Raw genomic sequence first — 24,795 nt, 5'->3', positions numbered from 1 at the left:
ACTTCCTTTTTTGAGCAACTTGTGGAAGGAACACATTCATATGCCTCCAAAGAGGCAAAATGCTTTCTCAGATGATCTGCAACCAGAATGATTTCCCCTAAACCCCACATTTTAGCACTAAATAAGCAAAGATCAGTGACATATGCCAAAAGAGTCAAAAAGGTCAAAACAACAGCTTGGGTTGCACAGTTGTGGACCCAGACACCATTAGGGGGGAAAAAGGACTTTTTAAAAATACAATCCGTTTTATCTGTGTTAAAGATTCTTATACTACTTTTATATTTTTTTATATTTAACTCTACTTACAGTGGACTTTGCAACTTTTAATGTGTTTCAATTGTACCTTTATATTTGTATTTTATTTTACCCCCCCCCCCTTACAATCAAGTCTTCTTGGTTTGCTTCCATGGGAAAGTAGATGGCAAACCTAATAAGATTTAGGCACCTGTTTAAAACATTATTATTATTACTACTAGCAGTAGTAGCAGTAATAGTACTATTTCATTTTCTTGACTTTATATCTGTTTTTATTGCCCATAGTTGTTTTTAAGTCTTCTATTTAATTTAGGGAAATTTTGTGCATAAATTGTCCTGCAAAACACTCAATTGAAAACGGCACAAAAAACAATCAATATTACTACTCTGATTCTGTTGAATTCATTGTTTACACACACACACACACACATTCAAAAAAAGACAAATGCCTTCTTTTAAAATAGTTTCCTGTTTCACTGAAAAACATGGTATAGATATTGTAGAAGTATTCATTTGTATTTTGTTGTTGTTTTTTCAATCAAACTTTGAAATAAAACAAGATTAAAGTCATAATTTGAACTGGCCTACCCACTTTTGTTTCTAACTACTATTTTTAAATAGCCAGTAAATGTTTAAACAAATCATTTGAAATCTCTTGATAACACTATTTAACCAACTAATTCATTATTCTCTAAACTCAGGAGTCATACATACACAGGTAAACAATAGTAGAGAACTTGTTAACTTTTCCCTTTTATTAACATCTCATAAATACTGGCAGAAAACAGATAAAAATTGTTGGAATAAAATTGCAGCTTTTGTTTGATTTAATGTTTGCAAATTAATTTGCAGTATAGAAACTTCCCACATACAAACACAATCATTCTTTTGTTTTATCTACATGACTTCATCCTTCAGACTACTTTTAAACTGTCACATCATTAGCACTTGTTTTGTTTATAAAATAAATGTGCTTCTACTTTACAGCATATCTTCAGATTATTAAGAAGTGAAATTTATTCGGCCTTCTCATCTCTGTATGCATACATATCATTATGTATAAACCATGAATTAATAATAGGATTGTGAACTATTTTTAGTTGATCAATTATATTATTCTAAGAATGCATTGATGAGTTTATTGATTACACTTAAATTGATTTGCAAATCATTACCAGAAGCTAAACATAACTGCATTTTAAAGCCCACAAAAAGTACGAACACAGAACGGTTTAATAAAGAGTAGCTGATCTTTATTGCTAAAGAAAGTCCTATCTCCACTATCTTCTTTTTCATTTCCTGAAAAACAGAATTAAGGTTTACTTCTTGCCATGGTGCTATATCTGTTGATGTCTTTATATCTAAAATTGGGAGTAGATCTTTTTTTCCCCTAGAATATCTTCATCATAAATTTTTGCTTGGGGACTTCTGGACACCAACAAGTCAGTATTTCACTCTTAGCAAGTTTTATTTGCTTCCAAATCCCATCTGGAAAATAGCTGAAACGCTCCCAATGTCAGCCTTCAAATATGCATGTGGTAGAAGGCAGAAAGGGGAGCTTTTCAGCTCTTTATAAGGCGTGTCTAAAGCTTCAGAAATAATTTGAGAGAGGTGGCTGTTAGTCCTCTTACAACTCTTACAACCACATCATCTCCCAGGGTCCCTCCAAAAGTGCCTTCATGAATTGAAGACCAAAACTATGTTTGCTCTCTGAAGCATCCCTCTGGAAGTGAATCCATTTTAGAATAGAATAGAATAGAATAGAATAGAATAGAATAGAATAGAATAGAATAGAATACAATACAATACAATACAATACAATACAATACAATACAATACAATAGAAATATAGAATGGAATGGAATAGGATAGGATAGGATAGAATAGAATAGAATAGAATAGAATAGAATAGAATAGAATAGAATAGAAATATGGAATGGAATGGAATGGAATGGAATGGAATAGAATAGAATAGAATAGAATAGAATAGAATAGAAATATGGAATGGAATGGAATGGAATGGAATAGAATAGAATAGAATAGAATAGAATAGAATAGAATAGAATAGAATAGAATAGAATAGAATAGAATAGAAATATAGAATGGAATAGAAATATAGAATGGAATGGAATGGAATAGAATACAATACAATACAATACAATAGAAATATAGAATGGAATGGAATAGGATAGGATAGGATAGAATAGAATAGAATAAAATAGAATAGAATAGAATAGAATAGAATAGAATAGAATAGAATAGAATAGAATAGAATAGAATAGAATAGAATAGAATAGAAATATGGAATGGAATGGAATGGAATGGAATAGAATAGAATAGAAATATGGAATGGAATGGAATAGAATAGAATAGAATAGAATAGAATAGAATAGAATAGAATAGAATAGAATAGAATAGAAATATAGAATGGAATGGAATAGAATAGAATAGAATAGAATAGAATAGAATAGAATAGAATAGAATAGAATAAAAATATGGAATGGAATGGAATGGAATAGAATAGAATAGAATAGAAATATAGAATGGAATGGAATGGAATGGAATGGAATGGAATGGAATAGAATAGAATAGAATAGAATAGAACAGCAATAATAATATGGAATGGATTGGAATAGGAAATGGAAATAGAGCTGGAAGGAACCTTGGAGGTCTTCTAGTCTAGCCCCCCACTCAAGCAGGAGAACCTATACCATCTCAGACAAGTGACTGTCCAGTCTCTTCTTAAAAACCTCCAGTGATGGAGCGCCCACAATTTCTGAAGGCAAGCTGTTCCACTGGTTAATTGTCCTCACTGTTAGGAAGTTTCTCCTTAATTCCAGGTTGCTTCTCTCTTTGATTAGTTTCCAACCATTGCTTCTTGTCCTGCCCTCTGGTGCTTTGGAGAATAGTTTGACCTCCTTTTCTTTGTGGCAGTCCCTCAACTATTAGAATATTGCTATCATGTCACCCCATTTCTTCTTTTCTTTAGACTAGCCAGCCAAACCCAAGTCCTGCGGCCGTTTTACAGTGTGATTTTACAGGGTGATCGGTTGGAAATTTTGTTCATAAGGAAACTAACATGGTCAAGCTAAGATATTATGTATGTCTTTGGTTCAGAAGTAACACACCGTGATTTGAATCCCTGTCTAATCCAGACATAGAATCCTATCCAGGTCTGCATACAAGTACAATGAACTCCACTGAATTCAGTAAGGGCTACATTAGTGTCTATTTCAAAGTGGACTTAAATGTCTTTTAGAGGAGCTTTGCTCTAAGTGAAATCATATTCAGGTAATCCCAAGTTCTGAAAGGCTCTCAGAGGAGCCACAGAATTTTATTTTGACTTGTACAGAACTTTGGAAAATATTCCTGGCCCAGAAGCACATCAATCTCAGTAGAAGAATGGACCAGCTGCCAGTGAATCAGAGGGCCTCCATCCTGCCTTGGCATACCCAGTTAGAGACCTAAGTTTGCTACTGCTGCTGTCAAGGACATTTCCATCTAAGCAGTTTTTTTTTGTGTGTGTATGGGAGGGCAAATGGATAGCCAGGTGTACCCTCTGGCTAACAAATGTGTTCTCCGACAGGAAGCAGGAGAGAACTTTGCCAAGTTGAAAGAATCCTGACTTGGCTTTTGCTTTGCGGTTCAAATTTGAGCTTCATTTGGATATGAAGATCAAATTGGATATCTTCCTGAGCAGGGCTAAATAATAACAGAGAAACAATAAATATATTTTACCCTTTCTGAAAGCAGATATTAATTTTGTACACCTCTCATGCCTGCAATCTTACAAATTTATGAACATAATTATGCTCCCATTTTTCATAGAGTTATAATGATATTTTTTATGGTTTATTCTTATATTAATCTTTGATATCCCAATCTACCTGAATCCATTAAGTCTTAATGTGGTGCTCGGTAGTCTTCCAGCACTTCAACAGTGTACTCTAAGCTTGCAAACTATGCTAAGTTGCCTCCCTCTCTTATCTATCATCTGCCTATCTATATCTATATCTATATATCTATATCATCTATATCCATATCCATCCATCCATCCATCTATCCATCCAATTTATCTATCTGTCTGTCTGTCTGTCTGTCTGTCTGTCTGTCTGTCTGTCTATCTATCTATCTATCTATCTATCTATCTATCTATCTATCTATCTATCTATCTATCTATCTATCTATCAGTTTCTTGCCTTCAGAAGTTGTAGGTGCTTCATCACTGGAGATCTATCTATCTATCTATCTATCTATCTATCTATCTATCTATCTATCTATCTATCTATCTATCTAATCTCTCTCTTTGTGTGTGTCTCTCTCTGTCTCTCTCTCTGTCTCTCTTTCTCCATCTATCTATCCATCTATCTAATCTCTCTCTCTCTCTCTCTCTTTCTCTCTTCCTCTCCATCTATATACCTCTTTCTTCTTGTTGTCTCTTTTAATACTAAAGCTTTAACACCCATAATCCCTTAATTCAGGATAGAGTTGGAGCAACTGGATGGACCTGAGAGTTTACTGGCCGGATGCCCTTCCTGATACCATACAGAGTTCACAGCAGATATTTTGTCTTTTGTTTGTAGAGAAACATCTACCGCTACCTAGGATTGATCTCTCAAGGCGAGTGTCTTCACCACTAGGTCATCATGCCATTCTCTTGTTGCTTCTAATACAAGTAACTCAAAATTATATTCATACTAGGGAGAAAGTTTCTAGTTCATACTTAGTTCTTCTTGTAAACATAGGAAGATGTCAGAAGATTTTATGTGGAGATTTATGCTCAGCTATTTGCTTCATCCTGGAATCAGTTGATTGTAACAAATTTACCTCACATAGGTAAGATCGGTAAACGTGCTGGGATTACTGAATAGTGATTTTTCCATCTAATATCCACTGTACTTTCTTAAAACTTCAAATCCTTCTTAGGACATTTTCAGAAAACCTGGTAACTCCTTTATCTTTAGCCTCAAACACATTCGTTTAAAACACAAATTCTTAAAGCGACTTTTGTATTAAAGGCACATTTCTGCAGGTCAATCAATGCCATCTGAAACTTTTCATTCCAGAAGGCTCAATCATTTGAATGCCCTCAGTGAAGTTATAATGATCCCAGTGAATCTTTATCGTTCAATAGAGAAGAATCTCCAAAACGCACCACTTGCAACATCAGCAGCACATTCTCCGTGAAGCCTATTTTATAGACGGCATTTAGACCGGTGTGGTGGCCTAGAGGTGAAGACGCTTGCCTCCCACTCAGAAGGTTGAGAGTTCAATCCTAGGCAGTGACAGATGTTTCTTTATCAGGATGCAAACAGAAAATATCTATTGTGAACTCCATGTAGGCATCAAGAAAAGTGACTGGCCAGTAAATGTTCACCAACATTCAATCTCCCCAAATAGAGGGATTAAAGGGTTCTAAAAAGAAAAAAGAAACCCTGGATTTTAAAAACTTGTTTGATTACATTGCTGCTTTTAATATTTCAAATGAATGAAGTGTTAGGTGAAGTCAAAGGCATCCGTTCCCAGCACTTTTTTCTGCCTTGTTCTCTGGTGACCTACCTGGATATTAGTCAGGAGGGTTTCTATGGAGGACAATCCATCAGGAAATAGAAAAGGAGATGGGAATCCAGGAGGAAGAGGTCCATGCCCAGTTAGCGAAAGTTTGTCAAGGCTGTCTCTTGTGGTTGGTGTGGAGAGCGGGGTCTCATCTGTATGTGATTGAAACAAAAATATAGAACAAGTTACGCTTGTCTGTTTTTATTAGACCTCAGTAATGGCTTCCCTAGTGATTTCCAGAACATTTATTGCAAATTGGTTCCTGCTATCAGGAGAAAATGCTTTCTGCTGAATTTTCTTTAATGAAAAAGCAGTGGAGATACAACAAGATAGCATTAATGAGTAACTTTATAAGCCTTTTAAATGCAGACTCTAATGAGACTGAGTTTACAGTGCCATGGAATCTTTTTTAAACTAATATTATCTCACACATACTTGTGATAATATATTTAGGCTGACTTTATGGGTAAGTTCCCAATTATCTCATTTTAGCCTGCGCGCTGCCTACATGGACAATGTAAAGTTTCTTGCTATGGTACATATTTTATATGGACCACTTATGGTTTATGTTAAAATTATTCTGTTCTTTTGCCCACAGTCAGTTATATCCTTCATCAACAAAAGCAAAATGAATAGTCTTCCTCAATGAACTGCCCATTTCTGAAGGGAGGATCTCCACTAGCATCACTCACAACATCTTAGAGATGTGAAATTTTTGGTCCCTCTTTGCCCTAAACCAGTGGTTCTCAACCTGTGGGTCGGGACCCCATTTGGGGTCGAACGACCATTTCACGGGGGTCGCCAAACAACGCAGTCCACCATTTTTTCCCCCTTTTCCTTAGCTGTGCTACTCCCTTTTATTCTATTGGCTTTTGAAAGCCAATAGAATAGACTCTCTTGAATAGAGTCTAATTCATTGGCTTTCAAAAGCCAATAGGAATTGTCCAGGCTGTCTCTGCCCTGCTGAGCCCGCCAAAAGTCCCATTCTGCAAACGGTGCTGCACCAGTTGAGTAGTCCTCGACTTACTACCGGTTGGGGGTCACGGCATTAAAAAGGTTGAGAACCACTGCCCTAAACATATTCCAAAGTTGTTTGCAGAATCTGGAAATCATGAATTTTATTTGGAATATATACTACTGAGCCTTCATGTCTATGGAGATTCTCAGTCATCCAGGTCATGGTTGTTCCAAAGGTGATTTATCAGGAGGTAACTGGTCTTTCTTGTTCGAAGATGTTTTGTCTTCTATTCCCCACCATCTAATCAGAGCTGAAGAAGCTTCTTAGATGAAAAGCTCCTGAACAAGCACCTTTGGGACCACCTAGCCTCCAGTTTTCCCGAAGACAGATTCTTGTTTTTCATCACCTCGTAAGAATTTCTACAATTAAACAATGTTTATGCATAAAGAAAACTACAGCATAGTTCGTCTGAAAATAACTTCAATGTTGCTTTGCTATTTTTCTTGGCAACAAGTTCAGATAAGGAGTTTGTGTGTTTTTTTTTAAAAAAAATCTCCCTCAGAAAATTCCATTACAAAGACAATAGATAGCAATGGCAGTTTGACAGCAGCATTGTTGGCGGTAATTTATTTTTTAAAAGAATAATTTGGGGAACTATCCTCCTGCTTTGTAATTTGCAGGGAAAGTATTAAAGGTAGAGAACTATGGGAAAACCTTTAAACAGGAAAGGGAATAATTAAGTTATAACTGTGGCTAGCCTAAGATGCCAGTTTTTCAGTGCAATGCATTTCTATTGTTTTCTCTCAAGTAGCTGTACTTTACAGAAGACTGGGCAAAATAGATTAAAACTCTTGTTTATGCAGAAGTGCAAAAAAGAAGAAGAAGAAGAAGAAGAAGAAGAAGAAGAAGAAGAAGAAGAAGAAGAAGAAGAAGAAGAAGAAGAAGAAGAAGAAGAAGAAGAAGAAGAAGAAGAAGAAGAAAGAAGAAGAAGAAGAGAGGAAGAAAAAAACTCGTGCAAGAAAGCAGTTGCTTTGAATTTTAATAAATATATAATCTATTCTGAGTGTTTTAAAGTGTTTTTTTAAAAAAGATGCAGGATTTTATGGGTGTTTTTACTGCATTGTAAGCTGCTTAGGAGGGGGGGAAGGATAGAGGAAGGAAGGAAGGAAGGAAGGAAGGAAGGAAGGAAGGAAGGAAGGAAGGAAGGAAGGAAGGAAGGAAGGAAGGAAGGAATTTTTTTTCCAAGTCTGATTTGAATCTCAATGTTTGACCACAAAAGCAAAAGAAAGATCCAAATTACATCAAGAGAAAGTGATAGAAGGAATTTCCTATTCTTATTTTGCTTAACAAAAGGAAAAGGGACAGTCTCTCTGTATATTGTCACTGCTTTGAGGGGCACTTATTTAATATCTGAGGGTTCATCTGAACATTTTCAGTGTTTTTATTTTAAAGCTGCAAGCCATGTTTTTGCTTGAGAGGCTTTTAACTGTTGGAATCCTCTGTGCAACACACATACAGATCCTTTGTTTTTCTCTTCACTTAACTGAGTTTAAAGTTTAAAACCAGGTTTTAAAGTTTAAAACTAGGAAATACTTGCTACACATATACACGTAATCAGTCCTGTCTGAATTAAACATTCTCTTTTATACAATCACTAACTGTTTAGCTGCAATAACCGTAGCTATCCTGAACCCATAATGTCAGAATCAGGGACTGAACTTAAGTTGAACTATTTTGATGAATGTTTAACTTAAAGACAAATAATTTTTCATAATGTGACTCTGTGTGTGTGTTTTTTGTATCCTGCATGAAATAAACTCCGGGTGAACATATTGGAAAGAAAACAAATGCATATCTCATATACAGGAAGACTGGCTATTTGTAGATGCGAGATAAGCAATGGCTGAGAGAAACTTGGGGAAAAGTCCTGTTTTTAAAAGGAAAAGCAACCGTATTCTAAATAGTAACTAATTAAAAATAGCACAACTGTCTTTAAACATAGCAGTGCCATAACCTTGCTTCTAGCAAATCATTAACAGGGTGTGAAAGAGGAAAGATGCTTAATTCGTTGTGCATAAAAACAACCAAAGGATACCACATGTTCTCAGAGGCTTTGCGTGTATCCCTAAGCTATGTTTGTTTATCACATAACATTTCTCACTAATCTTTCCCATCAAGACCATCGCTGATGCTCAGAATGACTACAGAAGAAAGGGGAGGTGGAAAATATTCCCCATTTTAGACTAGACTAGACTAGACTAGACTAGATAGGATAGAATAGAATAGAATAGAATAGAATAGAATAGAATAGAATAGAATAGAATAGAATAGAATAGAAAGACTAGACTAGACTAGACTAGAATAGAAAAGAAGCTGGAAGGGACCTTGGAGGTCTTCTAGTCAAGCCCCCTGCTCAAGCAGGAGAACCTATACCGAGGTGGTGCAGCAGTTAGAGTGCAGTACTGCAGGCCACTTTAGCTGACTGTGTCCAGCAGGTCAGCGGTTCAAATCTCACCGGCTCAAGGTTGACTCAGCCTTCCATCCTTCCGGGGTAGGTAAAATGAGGACCCAGATTGTTGGGGGCAATGTAAATATATATATATACATACATACATTGCTTACTGGTGTACACCGCTTAGAGAGTGCTTGCACTTAAAGCGGTATATAAGTCTCATAAATAAATAAATAAATAAATCTCAGACAGGTGATTGTCTAGTCTCTTCTTAAAAATCTCCAGTGATGGAGCGCCCATGATTTCTGGGGGTAAGCTGTTCCACTAGTTGATTGTCCTCACTATCAGTGCTCATCTACTGATGGATTTGCACTTATAAATGTGCAAATCTTATTGTGAGCCTTCAGAGCAAGATGTAAATCTAGAAATGTTGCACAGGTAGAGTCCTTGATATGCGATCACAATTGAGCCCAAAATGACTGTTAAGTGAGTCATTTGTTCAGCAGGTTTTGCCCCATTTTATGACCTTTCTTGACACCGTTGTTAGGTGAATAACTGCATTTGTTAAGTTAGCAACACAGTGAATCATTGACTTTGCTTATAAAAGGGGATGACATGACCCCAGCACCCTGCAACCATCATAAATATGAGTCGGTTGCCAAGCATCCAAATTTTGAACATGTGACCTCAGGGATATTACAACAGTTATGTGAAAAATGATCACAAGTTACTTTTTTTTTTAATGCTGGTGTAACTTCCAAAGGTCACTAAATGAACTGTTGTAAATTGTTGTCTATCTGTATTGTATTGCAAGGCCATGAGCCTACAGAAGGTGTTCTGTTTTGAACTGAGACGACTTATTTCCACTTTCCAGGCTCAAAACTACACTCAACTACATTCAAGTGTGCCAGAAGTGGAGCATTTTAGTTTATATTTCAAATGTAGCATGAGTTTTATATAATTAGACTGTTTCACTATTTGGAAAAACTTGGGGTGTCAACTTATTCAACCCCAATAACCCAACTACCAGCCTTTCAACCTACCAATTAACCTTTTATTGTCTTTCAACCACAGCTTGGTCTATCTCAATTAGCAATTGTTATGTTTCTTTACAGGTTGCTAAGTTACAACTATATTTCAAGGGCAATAAAAGAACAGGCCTTCTTTTCTGATTCCCATCACTTCTTTCCCCAAATGACACTTTAGAAGTTGGTCTCTTCTAACCTTCATTCCTCTTATAAATCTTCCTCCCTTCCTTCCTCCCTTCCTTCCTTCCTTCCTTCCTTCCTTCCTTCCTTCCTTCCTTCCTTCCTTCCTTCCTTCCTCAGTTCTAAGCAGCTCACAGTGCATTAAAAACGTTCATCCCCTTCTTTCTGCCTTTGCTTGTATCTATCTTCTGCCAAGCTAGACAAAGCAATTTCTTCTCTATCTAAATCTTAACATTCCCCCCTTCATGAAACAGAAGCAAGGAGAAAAAATATGCTTTCCTTTCATCGCAGAAGTTAAAATGTGATTATTTCCTAAGCTGCTGGAATACATACCATAACACCCAGATTACAAAACTGTTTGCAGAGATATTCACTGATGCGGCTACATTCACAATTAAATTTGAGGCAAAGGTGGAGAGACATGGATAGTCTTTCATGCAAACCGTTCATTAACAGACCAAATCTAATAGGTGTGCAACAAAGTGTTTTCACTGTAGTTTCCATTTCACTACCCATCATTTACTGTATCCTGTCGGTAGTTGAAATAAGCCCTTGGAGCAAGGACAAGGCTTCTTATTCTATGAAAAGATCAGGCATATCTTTAGAAGTTCACACTTTTGTTTTGAAATGCATTATAAAACCATGAATTAGAAGAAGATGGAAAAGCTTCTCCAAACTTTTCATATTTTCTTTGGATAACTTCCAAAGCAGCAAAAGGGTGGCCATTTCTAATCTCTAAAGTGCGATTAAGGTAAGACCGTACAAAAGCACAATTCTCACTAAGACAGTTGTGAAATTGGCACCTGGATGAGCAGTTTTATCTTTCAACTCATCCTCAAGTCTCCAGAATTTGCAATCTTGCTAATAGCAGGTACATAGAGATACATGCCTTTAATCTGAATACGAAAATATTATAAAGTATGAGTGTAAGGGCCTCTTGATTTCTGTTTAATTTTAATTATGTACCCACAATGTCAAGTAAAGGGCAAGGAATATGGATTTTTGTTTCTGTCTCTGAACTGAGCTTTATAAATGTAATTTTTTTGACATATGCTGCGTTGTCAGTCTTAGAAAAGAATTACTCACTCCCAAACAAAGCCTTGGGGAAAATAAAAAAAATTGAGAAGAACAGCTGGTTTTCTGCAAATCTCCAGTGATGAGGATGTATTACTAATTTGCAGAAAGTCCTATGGATCGTGGGTGCTGGTTTTTATTTCGCTAATCTCATTTCAGATGTCAGGGGAAATGTTAAATAAACCTTTAGGTATGAGATTCTACCTAGTATATATTTACTATTAGTAAAGATACTGTATCTTTATTAATGTCTATTCTGATTGTCAGAGGTCACCTTAATAGCTGATGTTCCAACAGGCCAAACAATAAGAAGAAACAAGTCAGAGCAGTACAGAATAATTCAAGCAATAAGATTTTCAGCTGCATTGGACTTCCTCAATTTATGAATCCCACGATTCCCACAAATTATGATTTAACTCTTTGTTCTGCCATATTGTGCTATCCCGTTCAGGCCTGCCACACACATATGGTGTTCTACAGGTGTTTATTCAAACCCCCAAAACAGGTCCTCAGAAAACACCCCCATTGCGCAAGTTCAGAGTCCAAGCTTAGCACAGCAAGAGTCATTGGATAACTGAGTCCATAGGCACAGGAATTGAAGTCCAGGAATTGAATAGGCCAGGATACAAGGCAAAAGCGCATAAGGCACATGACTGGGCACACTGTTCCAACAACACTCAAGTCTTCACGGTAGGGTTAAGTAGGCAATGCCAGTGCAGCCCTTCATGAGAGGCAAGGTTGCCTCCTCATGAATAGTCTAGCTGACCAGTGTTGTGCTGATCTCCTCTCTGTCTGCATGTCTTTGGATCAGGAGGAGGTGTGGATTCCATCTCGTCCTCATTGCTAAGACGCTCTTCACCTGGAGCCTCCTGGCCAACTTACTGAAGCTGTGGCTCACCTCCCTCAGCCTGTTGCTCATCTGATTGACCCACCTGAGGCTGCCTTGTCTGGCTAGCATTCTCTGAGCCCTGATCCTGACCATGCTTTCCTTTCAGACTCAAACTCACCCTCCTCCACTGAACTCGCATAAGGAGAGGGGTCCCAGGGTGGATCCATGACACGTACAAGTTCAAATTGGACATGTATCCAAAAACACAAACTCAAAAAGAAGCAGTGTGTTCATTTCTATGAAACAAGCTTTCAATACTCCACAGCGAGAGATGATGGTAGATCACTTTTGCAAAGGAATTCTGTATTCACTTATGTACCCGTGTTTTCTTGAAAGTAAGACCAGGTCTTACATTATTTTTTTTGCTCCAAAAGATCCATTAGAGATAATTTTCCAGTTAGGGCTTATTTTGGGGGAAATACGGTACTAAAAGCGTCCATCTGGCTGATGATCTTAACTGGGGCTTATTTTGGAGATAGGGCTTATATTATGAGTGTCCTGAAAAATCATGCTAGGACTTATTTTCCAGTTGGGTCTTATTTTCAGGGAAACACAGAATGTAATTCATATTTGTAGCTTCTGGATAGATGAACTTGCGTAAGTAGATTCCCTGAATCAAATTGGTTGAGTCTGTGTAATACAAGGATCTTACTATTCATTCGTAGAGGAACAAACTTTATTAAAATCATTAGGCTATGTCAACATTCAGTTTACTGGAAACTTTGTGGTTTTAACACTGCAGCATTAATCACAAGTGAGAACCATGTGTTTGATTGATGATGACTGGACAATGACAGACTGGATTATTCATGGGCAATAGGGATGAGAAACAGAAATTTGGAAATATTTTGGATATGGACCATTGAAATATTGTTTATTAGTTGAGTGGTTAAAATGTTTTGATAAGTGATATGAATAAGTATAGTTTTTCGGTTCTTGGGATAGTTGAGTCTCTTTTAATTGTATTTGATTGTTTTGTATTCTATCATATCTTTATTTCTTTCCTAGTTCTTTTTTTCACTGTTTATATTCCCTTCCTCCTCACTATTTCCATCATAAGTCATCTGGAGTCAGAAAATATCTAAATTTAATTGAATAAATAAATGTCCTTGTGTATATTGACCACAATGATGTCATAGAATGAAATGCTAAAACATTTGAGATGCTTTATTTAACAATGACATGTTTTATATTGTAAGTAAATAAATTTGAGTTTCACAAGCATTTCACTCTCTCCCTATTCATTTAAAAAGTTAGTGTTCCTTTTGATACTTATTCTTGAAACACACATTCCTCCTTCTCCAGTGTACTGTATGTTCCTTATATAACTGTCTGACAATTCTGTATTTTAAATAGTTTAACTGATCTGACATTCTAATATACTACTGCCAGTATTTAACACTAACTCTTAGAGATAATTTTATGGAAACAGAAAATGCTTTATAAGAAGTTACATTTTGCATTTTAAGCAGAACAGAACCGTGGAAGTATATTTATTTATTAGAGTCCAAATATTCACGACAGCCAAAGTTCTCTGAGCTGATTACTAATTTACTCAAAATATGAACTGTTTCTGATGAAACAGAGAGAATGAGAGAGAGAAAGGAGGAGGAGGAGGAGGAGGAGGAGGAGGAGGAGGAGGAGGAGGAGGAGGAGGAGGAGGAGGAGGAGGAGGAAAATAATAAAACAGAATGCAATCAATGATTGTCACACATACATTCTGGTCTTCACAAGATTGAAGCAAAGTCCTGCAAAACAAGGTATAGCTTGAGATTCCTCTGATATTACTGAACCCTATCTGCTCCCCCCCCCACCTTCCTGGGATCCTTTCAAAGCCTGCCCATATTTTAATATACTCCTTGACAGCTCATCAAAAGTAGGTGATAGATGTGAATATTTTTTCCAATGTGTCTCCCATTTCTTTCATTCTGCATGAAAAGTTTTATGTTGAGGCTATTTGTCCCAACAGAAGGAATAAAACAGTTATTAATATCGACGAAGCTTGCAAAACATGGGACTCCAGGACCTAAAGATTTCATCCACCAACTCTATTTGTGCAAATCTACGATAACCACAGCCCAAATGACTTTCTACACTGCTTTGATATTTTTCACTTTAAGGCACCAATGGACAGTTATGTGTTTCTAGGGAAATAAATCCAGCACTCTACTACTTTTTTTTTCATTCTAAAATCTAAAAGGAACTACGGGTCTAGCTTTTCCAAGACTTCTTGGGAAAAAAATTGAACTTTACCGACAGCGAAGAGCAGTATCTGAAAATAGTTGTGATGACACTGAGCATAAATACAAAGGATTGCACAAAAAGGTAAATTCTATTACCACCAGTAAAATGCTAGACCCTGAAAATTAGAATATAGAATATAGAATAACAAAGTTGGAAGGGACCTTGGAGGTTCTCTAGTCCAACCCCGCTGCCCCCGTTTGAGCAGGAGACTCTATACCATTTCAGATAAATAGCTGTCCAGTCTCTTCCTGAAAGCCTCCAGTGATGGGGCACCCACAACTTCTGAAGGCAAGCCATTTCACTGGTTGATTGTTCTCACCATTTGCAAATTTCTCCTTAGTTCTAGGTTGCTTCTCTCCTTGATTAGTTTACATCCATTGTTTCTTGTCTTGCCTTCAGGTGCTTTGGAAAGTAGTTTGACCCCTGCATCTTAGTGGTTGCTCCTCAAATATTGGAACACTGTTAACTTGTTACCGCCTAGTCCAGAGGTAGGCAACCTTGGCTCTTTTATGACTTGTGGACTTCAACTCCCAGAATTCCTGAGCCAGCATGGCTCAGCTTGGAAACCTCTCCCTTTCCCCTCAGCATGGCTGGCTCAGGAATTCTGGGAATTGAAGTCCACGAGTCATAAAAGAGCCAAAGTTGCCTACCCCTGGCCTAGGCCTAAGCCGCTTTATGACTTGTGGACTTCAACTCCCAGAATTCCTGAGCCAGCATGGCTCAGCTTGGAAACCTCTCCCTTTCCCCTCAGCATGGCTGGCTCAGGGATTCTGGGAATTGAAGTCCACGAGTCATAAAAGAGCCAAGGTTGCCTACCCCTGGCCTAGGCCTAAGCCGCTTTATGACTTGTGGACTTCAACTCCCAGAATTCCTGAGCCAGCATGGCTCAGCTTCGAAACCTCTCCCTTTCCCCTCAGCATGGCTGGCTCAGGAATTCTGGGAATTGAAGTCCACGAGTCATAAAAGAGCCAAGGTTGCCTACCCCTGGCCTAGGCCTTCTTTTCACTAGACTAGACATACCCAATTCCTTGTGTTTAGGAACAAAACCATTTAGACGCAATCTTAAACTTGATTTTCTGGAAATAACTCCCTCTGAATTCAGTGAACTTACTCTTGAAAACCAATGGTTTAAATGACAACTACTTAGTTTATTTTTTTTTTAAAGTTCATTTCCCCATTTCACTAGGGTATTTGAGTGGTTTGCAAGGATACAATGAAATTATCCATATCAGAAACATTGAAACCAAAAGAAATAAAAGCATTGCAATATGAAATACAAACTTGTTTCTATTCAGGCTCAGATGCAGAATTTGTCTTACTATTAAAACACCCATTGTATACTCAAAGGCAATCAAACTTAATAGTTCCTTTTTTAAGTAGTAACATTATTACATTTTAAACATGAAAACTAAAAACAACTAACAGAAACTAAGAACTAAGATTATAAGATTATTTTAAGAAAAATAAGTTAATACTTCTAATTGTTAACAACACTTAATTGCCATTTTGACCATTTTCCTGGATAACCCCTCTTTATAAATCTCCAAGAAACTAGCAACATTTTTATTAATAGCATATTATTGTTACGGTTACAGGATTGTCTTTTAATTTTTAAGAGTTATTTATATTGTTTTTATACTCATGATATCCATATTGCTGGGTTTTTTCTGGTTTTTGGTTTTGGATCATATATAAAGATATGATTTGGATATATTTCTATTTTTAACATTTTTATTTATTTATACATTGTTTAAAATGCCAAAGTAACTGGAATGCATTTCCTATATTTAACCACAATACATTTAGGAAATTTGGCGAATGCCATTCAGTCACTTTCTATGTAAATCATTAATTTTTTTCATTGGCTGGCTGAAGTTCAGAAACATCTGTCTTCCAGAAACAATATATCTTCAGCATCCTTATCCTAATATATTTCTTAAAATATCCACCAAATTCCTCCATGACATCAATTCTGAAAGTCCATCAGGGGGAACCAGATAGGTAGTCCTCAAGCCATTCAAGATACAAATTGCTCCCCAAATGAAATGCAGGCACCATTTAATAAGTGGATTACATTCTTCACAACTCAATGAGAAGATCAACTTGTTCCCTATAGAATATTTCACAGGTCTCACTCTCCTTCCCCACAACCTTTTCCAATTTTCCAGACTAGGACCTTGGGAACATCTCCCACTGGTATAAGGAACACTAATCAGGAGAGAAGGAAGACATCAGGATGGCTTGCTGCTGTGACTCACACCTTTTGGGTTGCAAAAGCAGTTTAGATCTATCTGAATGAGTCCAGTTAATTGTTGCACAATAAGAAATTGAAGAGAAGATGGGAATTGGGGTTTCTGGAGTCCACTGATTCTATATCACTTGATTGTCATCTCCAAATGCTTTCTTATTTCTGAGAAAACTCCCAGCCACCCATACCCACTCTCACTCCTTAAAAATCTGTACTATTTATCTTTGAAGTTCCAAAAGAGAGCAGATTGGAAAGTAAGAAAATGGGAAGAGACTTGTTCTTTCCTAGAAATATTCTATAAGTCCCACCATGCTATGTACAGATTACCTACTTATTAATGCCATCTAAGACTTACTTGAAATGGAGACTTCAGTTCCCCACCTTGTGTGAACTGTGAATTAATTTGCACTTTAAACTGTGAATAATCTTTTATTACATAATGAATTTCTTTTAAGGGCACACTTACGCTCTTTTAAAAGCATGCCTGGTGTGCTTCAGGTACACATCTAAAAATGTGAATGAAACAAACAAAGGTAACCAATATGGCTTTGAAAAGGGGGCCCATCAGGAAACTGCAGCTAATACGGGTTCCTCTTAAATTGTACACTCAGATCTTTTCTTCTAGTGCTTGAACTGGTCCTTTGATGTTTGCTACAATTGAAAGGGAAACCCAGGTTAACAATGCCAGGGATTTATGACAATAAAAATGAATATTTCTGTATCTGGCTACACAGTCATCTAACTTTTATTTCAACAGAAGAGTGCTCTCTCAAAGCATGCAGTGAACAAGAATAATACACACTTGAACATAGCTTTATAATTCTTCTAACATGGTGGAAAAATTAAACTATACAATAATTTCTTATCATTGTAGAAATTATTTAACCAAGGACGATTCCTCTCACAAAAGTTTATGCTACAATAAAAATGATATGCTCCAAGCTGCATAAAAATCCTTCATACTTTGTTAATTGGTTTGAACTGATTGTGCATCCCTATCTCAAATCAATTAATTCTGATGAAGTTAGCAAATTCTGTGGTGAGAATGCTGATCAGTAGAGATGGGGGAGACTGAATCAATGCACAAGCTGGATCTGATTCATAAATATATATATATATATTCCAAGTTTGAAATGCAATTTGTGTCATTAAACACATAATAAAAAGACAAATAGTAGGCATTGGGTTTTGTAGCCCATAATGCTTTGTGCTACATAAAACTGCTGACCAAAATTAAGTAGGTCTTGAAAACCCATGACAAAAAATATTTATAGTAAAAAAAAATTTTCTTCCTTCCTTCCTTCCTTCCTTCCTTCCTTCCTTCCTTCCTTCCTTCCTTCCTTCCTTCCTTCCTCCTTTCCTTTCTCTCTCTCTCCTTCCTTCCTTTCTTTCTTTCTACCTTCCTTCCTTCCTTTCTCTCTCATATATGTATTATTTTTGTTTTAATCACAAGCTTCCAATCAGAGGAGGAAATGAAAGCAAGGCTTTGAAAACTATTTATATTTTTAAAAAGTACATATCTATTTATCTGTCATCTACTTATCACATTTATCTATCTACATCTCTCACATATGTACTATTTATGTTTTAACTGCAAATTCCCAATAAAGAAAAGGAATGAAAGTAAGGATTTTAAAAATAAGAAACTCAGTACAGTGAAATTATTTGTCATTTTAATAGAGGTAAACAGAATTAGCAAAATAAAGGAATTAAACAAAAAGGTAATGGGACAACAAAGCTCTTTGCAGAATGAATTTTGGGTCAAGAATTGTCAAGCTATTATTCCTCTCTAATTTCAAGGACTTTTTTTTTTTTGCTTGAGCCTTGAGTTTCACCCTTTTCCTGCTTTACTCTGTGATCTTAAGTTAAATAGTGTATGGGAAATGAACCACATTCCTCATAGTCATTCTTCTGATACTGTTATACTTTCTTAGCTATTTTAATAAACTCACGAAATGATTGTAACAGGAGCAGGAATTGCGTTCTGCCCTCTTAAAATTTAAGCCATGGAGAAGAATCCCTAGTTATGACTACAATTTATATCACCTATAAATCCACGCTTTTTCCTTTATTCCCCCCCTTCATTGTCATACATACGTTGAAATTTCACTCAAAAGATCCTAGATTTTAGATGCAACAATCCAACATATAAAGAATAGAACAGTCTATAATGCTCACCATTCTGGTACCCTCATCCATCATTTTGAATTGTTCCTTGTTTAAATTATGTAAAATGAAATTACCTTGACTTCTGTTAACAGGGGACAAATGAAAAATACATTGGATGTGAAATATTGTATTTGCCTGGGAAATCAGATTTCCAACGAAAATCAACGTATTTCTAAATCAAACACATTTCATCATCTGTCAAGAAAGATAGCCCACTTTAGTAAATAAAGTCTTGGTGTTGGCCTTGCCTCCCCCCTTTATTGGAAGTCATCAGCAAACACTAAGTATAATTGTCAAATAGAGAACAACTGAATATAATGGGGTGAAATTGACGTTATTGCCTTTATCACAATTGAGAATAATTTTAATGGGTGCAATTCTTGATCCCAACTGCTACTGTGTTTCTTTCTTTCTTTCTTTCTTTCTTTCTTTCTTTCTTTCTTTCTTTCTTTCTTTCTTTCTTTCTTTCTTTCTTTCTTTCTTTCTTTCTTTTTCTTTTTTTGCCTCCAAAACAGGCACCAGGTCTTATTTTCAGGGCAAGCCTTACCTCACCTCTGGCACCGACAGCCCCATTCAGCTGGTCCACTTCTTCTGGGGCCAAAGTTCTGTAGCTGCATTTGGGCCTGCATTTTGCAGTCAGTACTTTCCATAGCCTGGTGCTCAGCTGCTGAGGTCTTGCAGAATCGAGCTATGGATTCAATTCGTAGCTTGGTTCTCGGCTGCAGTGGCCTTTCCAGAAATGCAGGCCTGGCTGAGAAATGCAGGCCTGGCTGCAGAAGAGGCCTCAGAAGAAGTGGGCCGGCAAGGAGAGGCCTAGCTGTGAGGTAAATGGGTGCAGGGCAGGTGGGGCAGCTCCACATTCCCACCCCCACCCTAGCTTGATTTTTAGGTGTGTGCCTTGCCCCAAAACTAAGGCTTATTTTTGGGATAGGTCTTATATTAGGCCCACCCTCAAAATTCAAGCTTGGGCTTATTGTTGGTGTAGGCCTTACTTTCAGGGAAACACGGTATCTTGAGGACTCTGTATAATTCTAGATCTGCTTATTTGAAGACTTCCTCTCCTATATTCACCTTCCTGTCCAACCTGACCAAAATGTTCCATACCAAATGTTGTATTTTGTTTGAGTGTTGTAGAAAAATTATGGTACCTTACACTACACATATAAGAGCCAGTTTGCTGGAGTTATTAAGGCATCTGGCTAGAAACTAGGAGACTGGCAGCTCTAGTCCTGCCTTGGGAACAAAGCTGCTGGGTGACTTTAAGCCAGTCATCTTCTCTCAGTTCTAGAAAGGAGGCTATGGCAATCCACTTCTAAAAACCTTGGCAAGAAAACTGCAGGGTCCATGTAGTCTCCCAGAATTTGACACAATTGAAGAAAAAAAATACTACACCTATCATCATTTTTAGGAATTGCGTCATAGGAAGTCTTTTAAGTAGTGCCTAGTTCTTTGAGCATGAAACTAATCCTAGTCAAATATAAACACGCACACAGCGAGAGAAACACACACTGGAATGGGGAGGGGAAGAGCCTTTCTGCATATATTCAAAATTGTGTAGGATAGTCAAACAACAACTCAAACTGAAGCATAGTTTAGTCAAACATGAATATGCAACACGGAATACAGACCATATGGCAGCTCGGCAGCTCTGAAGAAGCTTCTTGGATGAGAAGCAAAACGTTTTCCAAGAAAAATAAGAAAGTCCAGTTGCCTCATGAAAAAAAGCACCTTTGGGACAATCGGCAGGAGAAGGAAAAACAAACTGCAAAGGTATTTTGTAGAGATTCTCAGTTATCTCAAAGGTGCTTTTTCAAAAGGCAACTGGACTGTTTTTTCTTTGAGGAAGCTTCTCATCCAAGAAGCTTCACCAGTGATGACTGAATGGTTGGGGGAGGGAAGGATAGGTTCTCAAAATGGTGGAGGGGGGAAATGGAAGGATTGCATTTTTTTGCAGTCATCTGGTTGTTAGCACTCTCTCTGAGAGCTGTTAAGGTCACTTGGGGGGGGGTTGAAGACATAGATAAACCCCTAAGTGGCCTCAACATCTCTCAGAGAGAATGCTAAACAATACAATCCATCCTCCTGTCAGAAGGTATCCTTCCATCCCCTCACTATTCAGTCACAACTGATGAAGTTCTTCTTCCTCAGGGGAAAAAACAGTTCAGTTGCCTTTTGAAAGAGCACCCTTGAGATAAAAAGCTGCCTAGATTTTTATCCAAGCATTAGAAAATCTTGGAAAATTATTGTCTTATCTGTCCAAGATTTGTACCCAAGATATGTACTGATGTCTGTTGGGGACCAAGGCAATATGGGTATTATTGAAAACCCTGAATTGCGGTTCAGCTGAGTATTGGAAAGTATTGGACAGGTTTGAAAGATATCATCTTAAGCTCTGTCTGCAGGAAAAAAATTTTTTTTATTAATTTAATGTTTAATTTTGAAAGCAAAACAATCTGCTAAAGAATGCAATATGATATGTACCTTTCAGCCATATCAATTTACACGGGGAAAGGATTAGGGAACAACTTTACAAGAACAGCAGTGGTTCAGTCAGCAGTGGTTCAGTCAGCAAGATCTGTTTTTTCAGTTGCAAAAACCAGACTCATACAAGAAATATGGATAAAGAATAACCTAACACACAGCTTTAGATGCACTGAAAACAGTCTTTCCCATCATTTCCCTCATCCTCACAAAAATATGACTGTGAATTTCAATTGCAATCATATTACCATAGTAATTGCTGTAAAATTAATTCATCGCTAAACTGTTTGAAACTCAACCTAAGCTTTGCTGTCATTTTAAAGTAATTTAGGACCTTTGGAACATTTTCCTTAGTGATAGTTGTCGTGCTGCCATAGATGGCTGCAATTATGTTTATGGAAAAATCATTGGAAATGTAAAATCATTTACAAGAGAAACTAGGTTTTTCACTGAGGAAATATCTGTACCTAAAAAGATGTTAACACTTTAATTAAGCATTTTCAGTTCATCCGAAAACAATCAACTCAAGCTTCAATGTTAGTGTTTTTCCTTTCTTGATAATAGTTTTTCACTAATGTTAGTTCCTTTACTCACATTTGATTAATCTTTTACTCTGAACCTGGGCTATCAGGATGGGGGAAAATATTCACGTTTCTGAGAAAACAGTGGGTGCTACTGACAAATGACATAAATAGTTCAAAGTGAGCATAAAAACCAATGTGCTAATTATTTCTTTCCATAATTAGTTGAAATATCTGATCATATAAGCACAGATTGCATTCTTCTCTGCCCTCCAGTTTCCCTAAGGAATTCATAAGGCATGCAGTATTTTATAAAACAAGTAATTTCCTTCTGCAGAAACACATATAAAGAGAGTGTTTTAGAAACAGAAAGAAAAAAAGAAATAAAAGTGTTTGCTTCACCGTGAGCACAAAATACAAAATAAAAGTTGCATTAGTTACCACACAATTTTGTACATTCCTTGCGTTTTTTCATCCTAAATACGGTTAGTTAATGGTTACCTATGCAGATCCAGATAAACAGTGCAAAAATACTCAATACAGTTGCAATGTTTTATAAAACAAAGCATGTTCAGTTTCTTTTGAATTGAAGAATAATAGAGTTTCATGGCAGAGGGGAGTAAGACATAACCTTTTCAAAATATTTTTGTAGAATTTCAGTTTACTTAAAAGTTTCCATGTGCAAGAAAGAAAAAGAGTTGAGATGACTTTAACAGCAGGAAGCAGAAACGTCAGGCAATCAATGCTTATTTATCGTCTATTCTCAGAAAAATAAAACAAATGAGTTTAAAAAAGAATTATTACTTGGAAGTAATCCATAGCAAGGTTTGGTATAGGATTCATCTGCCAATCTAAAAAAAAAAGAAAGAAAGGCTTGGGAGCATATCCACACAGTGGCTTATTTTAATTAAAAATATAGTTTAAAATATTAATGCTGACTCTGTTCATCTTTTTGCTCTTTAGGGCATTGGGCAACACAATCAATAAAACCGCATAAGCTCATTTCTGAACATGTGTAATGAAACAAAATCCAAATAGGAACCGGATCTGATGTATTCCTTGGCTCCTTCTGTTAAAATTTAGATTTATATTTGAAATCCTTGGAAGTTTACAGGGTAAAATCTTCTGACAATATCCTGAAACCTTCTGGGACCAAATCCCATTATGTGGCGTTCAGGGAAAGGGGTAAATACTAGCAGAGAGAAATACAAATTGCACTTATTTTCCATTTAGCCAATGTCACGAAAGTTCACCATTTAGAATTATAACCGGTTAGAACTTCTTCTTGAAGGTCAAGTACTGTGTGAACCATGTCAGCTCACTGATGACATCATATCGCATCCATCAATTCCTCTAACAGAGCCATTGCCATCTGCTCGGCAAGCTATAATGACTTATTAGATAGATTTGCAGGAAACAAACTGTACCTGATACGGTTATCTCATTGCTAGGAGGCCTCCTGAGATAACGGTCTGGTTCTATAAAGATTCCCCGACCTCTCATCTTCAGCAAATTATTATTTCTTTGTTGTTGATTTCAATATTTGCTATAAATAGGTTGGACTGGATAATGTTTACTCTAGGTTAGGGAGAATTAAGGAAGATTTCTTCACGCTATTCCCATGCAATTTAATATAAGCACTGAGATATCCATGATGGTTTGTAAGTCCCATGAATTGAAATATCTTTCTTTGCCCTGCAGCAAAGGACTTGCCTATAGCGGTATTCCAGATATTAATGGAGAGAAAATATGAAAACAGCAACATGGAAATATACTCAGAGTTAGAAGATCTTAACGACTTCAAGGCAAATCCCATTTCATAATATATGCATCTACACTGGCCATTAAATAATAAATAATACAAATAATCTTCAATGTAATATATTTTCCTGCCTGAGCAGGGGGTTGGACTAGAAGATCTCCAAGGTCCCTTCCAACTCTGTTATTCTATTCTATTCTATTCTATTCTATTCTATTCTATTCTATTCTATTCTATTCTATTCCTGTTCTGTTCCTGTTCTCTTCTATTCAAAATAACACATTGTATACACACATCAATCCATGCACACATGGATATGCATGAACACAAACACACATACACAGAGAGAGAGAGAGAGAGAGAGACAGTGCTTTCTATTAAATGTTGATCTCGTTCAGTTAGATACAAACCCAACATAAATGAATGGTTGAATACGATGAGAGTTTTGTTTGATGGCACTCTAAAACCGAGAGCGTCAGCTGTCGAAGTGCATATGACCTCATCAAAATCATTTTAATGCTCCTCCAACATGGTTTTCTAGGGAAAGGGCAATATTTGTTTTGCCCAATAGAGAAATTTATCTTCTGCTTCTTCCTTTGCTGTTTTATTCCAGCTTATACTGTGATCAACATTGTACTAAAATAAAGGCAACTTCAACAGCCGCTCTTTACCCATCAAAACGCAGAGACGTCTGCCAAGCCCATGTAACAGCTGGTGTTACATTAATTAGTTTAAACTATTTATTTCATCCATCTCCAGAGCAGATTGAGCAAAAACATTGTAGATTATTCTAGCATCTGTAAGTGCCCTGCAAGCATTAACCAACCAAAGTTGGAATATTAGTAGTTAGTTTAAAATATGTGTGATTACAGACTCTTTGTGGGCAATGGCATTAAATAAACAGCAAAGAAATTAAAAAAAAAAGTTTAAATAACTAAAAATGGTGTTTTTCTCTCTCTAAAGCTGTGTGTTTCCATTAGT

General features: G+C 36.7%; 1 protein-coding gene across 1 annotated transcript in view; it reads right to left on the bottom strand.

Annotated features, from left to right (window-relative positions):
- The window catches only part of DACH1 (dachshund family transcription factor 1), a 354,082-nt gene that overhangs the window by 30,145 nt on the left and 299,142 nt on the right, over window positions 1–24,795 (bottom strand). The window contains exon 7 of the mRNA XM_039369714.1: window positions 5,815–5,963. Within this exon, the coding sequence (XP_039225648.1) occupies window positions 5,815–5,963 (149 nt within the window). The remainder of the gene's footprint in view (window positions 1–5,814; window positions 5,964–24,795) is intronic.

Source organism: Crotalus tigris, unplaced genomic scaffold (assembly GCF_016545835.1).
Source record: "Crotalus tigris isolate CLP2741 ecotype Arizona unplaced genomic scaffold, ASM1654583v1 scf7180000021207.2732985, whole genome shotgun sequence".
Classification (NCBI taxonomy): Eukaryota; Metazoa; Chordata; class Lepidosauria; order Squamata; family Viperidae; genus Crotalus; species Crotalus tigris.
Note: the sequence above shows the minus strand (reverse complement) of the source record. Positions and strands in the feature narration are given on the sequence as shown.